Source organism: Saprolegnia parasitica (genome assembly GCF_000151545.1).
Source record: "Saprolegnia parasitica CBS 223.65 unplaced genomic scaffold supercont2.635, whole genome shotgun sequence".
NCBI classification, from domain to species: Eukaryota; Oomycota; class Saprolegniomycetes; order Saprolegniales; family Saprolegniaceae; genus Saprolegnia; species Saprolegnia parasitica.
In genome coordinates this window covers 1-1800 of record NW_012157029.1, presented here as the reverse complement: position 1 = coordinate 1800, position 1800 = coordinate 1, and the positions used below count along the sequence as shown (strand labels likewise).

Genomic DNA, 1800 nt, shown 5'->3' with positions numbered 1-1800 from the left:
CATTTCGGTCGTGCCGTATTAGCGTTGCGAGAGAAGGACAAGCTGCGAGAGTTGCAGCAACCAAGGGTCCCCTTGCAGTGCACGACACCTGTGCAATAACTAAATGCACTCTACCGACTTATCGTTTGTTTCCACACGGGTACTCTTGGTATCCAGTGCCACTGCAACTCGGCACCGCAGACCACGTGCGCGCATGCGCCTCGTTACGAGCAAAAATATATGCCAAGACATGTTGGGTGGCCATCTGGACAGGCGTTGATCGCAGACATCAATTGTGAAGAGTACATGGGTGCCTAGTCCAGCAGTAGCGCCGGCCGAAGTCTAGTTAAGGGTCAAGACGCCCACCACCTGCCCGAGACAGGACGAATGACACAAGTGTCTCTGAGTGGACTTGCGGTCGCCAGTGGCTCGAGATCACTCTGCAATTTCTGGTCGCATGCTCGCTCGACTATTTCTTCTTGCTGGTCTCGCCGTTGCGTCGGCGACGCCGATTCGCCCAAGTGCGTGCTATTCGCCTTTCCACCTCGACTCGTACCCGCTCCAGCCGTGGGAAGCTTTGGACGCGCCCGCGCTCGCCGCCGGCATTAACGAGGACTTTGCCCAGATGAAGCCGTACGTGCACACGGTCCGCACGTACTACTCCAAGTACCACTCGGTGGACGTGGCGCCGATTGCCGCCGCCAACGGCGTCCCGGTGTACCTGGGCGTCTACATGGTCCACGAGCCGTGGTACTGGCTCCAGGTGGCCGCTGCCATCGACGGCGCCGTGGCTTACCCCGAGACCGTCCGCGCCGTCTTGGTCGGCAACGAAAACGTGGCTCCGTACGGTGACTTTGCGGCCGCGTACATTGCCAACCAGGTGCAGCACATCAAGTCCGAGGTCGCCAACCGCACCAACGGCTCGATCGTCGTGCCCGTCGGCACCGTCCAGCGCATCACCGAGTGGCTCAACCCTGCGATCCGCACGGAGATGCTTGCCCTCGCCGACGCTTGCGACGTCATCGGCGTCAACATCTACCCGTTCTTTGACAACGGTTACGACGCACTTGACCCGACGGCGCTCGTGACGGCGCTCTGGGACCAAATGCTAGCGATCTACCCCGCGCACAAGCTACGCCTCACGGAGACCGGCTACTCGACCGGCGGCCCGTCGCCGAGTGTGGCGCCCCGCGTCGTCCCGAGCCTGGACAACGCGATCAAGTACTACAACGCGCTCATGCAGTGGACGCCGTCTCGGGGCGGTGGCGACATCTTCTGGTACTCCTTCTACAACTTGCGTGACGACGACACGACACAGCCGGAACCGCTCGAGAAGCACTTTGGCTACTTCAACGCCAACGGCACCGCCAAAGCCGCGAACTTTCCGAAGCCCGTATTCCCTCACTTGGTCCCCGCCGCGCCACGCAAGTACACAACAACTCGACAACCAACAACGCGGCCACTCCTGCCCACGAAAACCCTTGCAACGCGTTCTCTAGCTACGATAGCGCCGACACCGACGCCCGCTCCGACACCGGCTCCGACGCCCGCTCCGACGCCCGCTCCGACACCTGCTCCGACACCTGCTCTGACACCGGCTCCGACGCCCGCTCCGACACCCGCTCCGACGCCCGCTCAGACGCCCGCTCTGACACCGGCTCCGACGCCCGCTCCGACGCCCGCTCCGACGCCCGCTCCGACGCCCACGCCAACATCAACACCGACGCCCACGCCGACACCACGCCCACGCCGACACCCACGCCGACACCTACACCGACGCCTACGCTCGACGCCCACGCCGACAACGACGCTGACGACTAC

At 63.1% G+C, this 1800-nt stretch overlaps 1 protein-coding gene across 1 annotated transcript; it reads left to right on the top strand.

Annotated features, from left to right (window-relative positions):
* Positions 1-436: 436 nt before the first annotated feature.
* Positions 437-1571, top strand: SPRG_17518 (hypothetical protein; the record flags this gene model as incomplete). Its single annotated transcript, XM_012356903.1, has 2 exons — positions 437-1372; positions 1488-1571. The coding sequence occupies 2 exons, from the start codon at positions 437-439 to the stop codon at positions 1569-1571; spliced, it is 1020 nt and encodes a 339-aa protein (XP_012212293.1).
* Between the last annotated feature and the right edge of the window lie 229 nt (positions 1572-1800).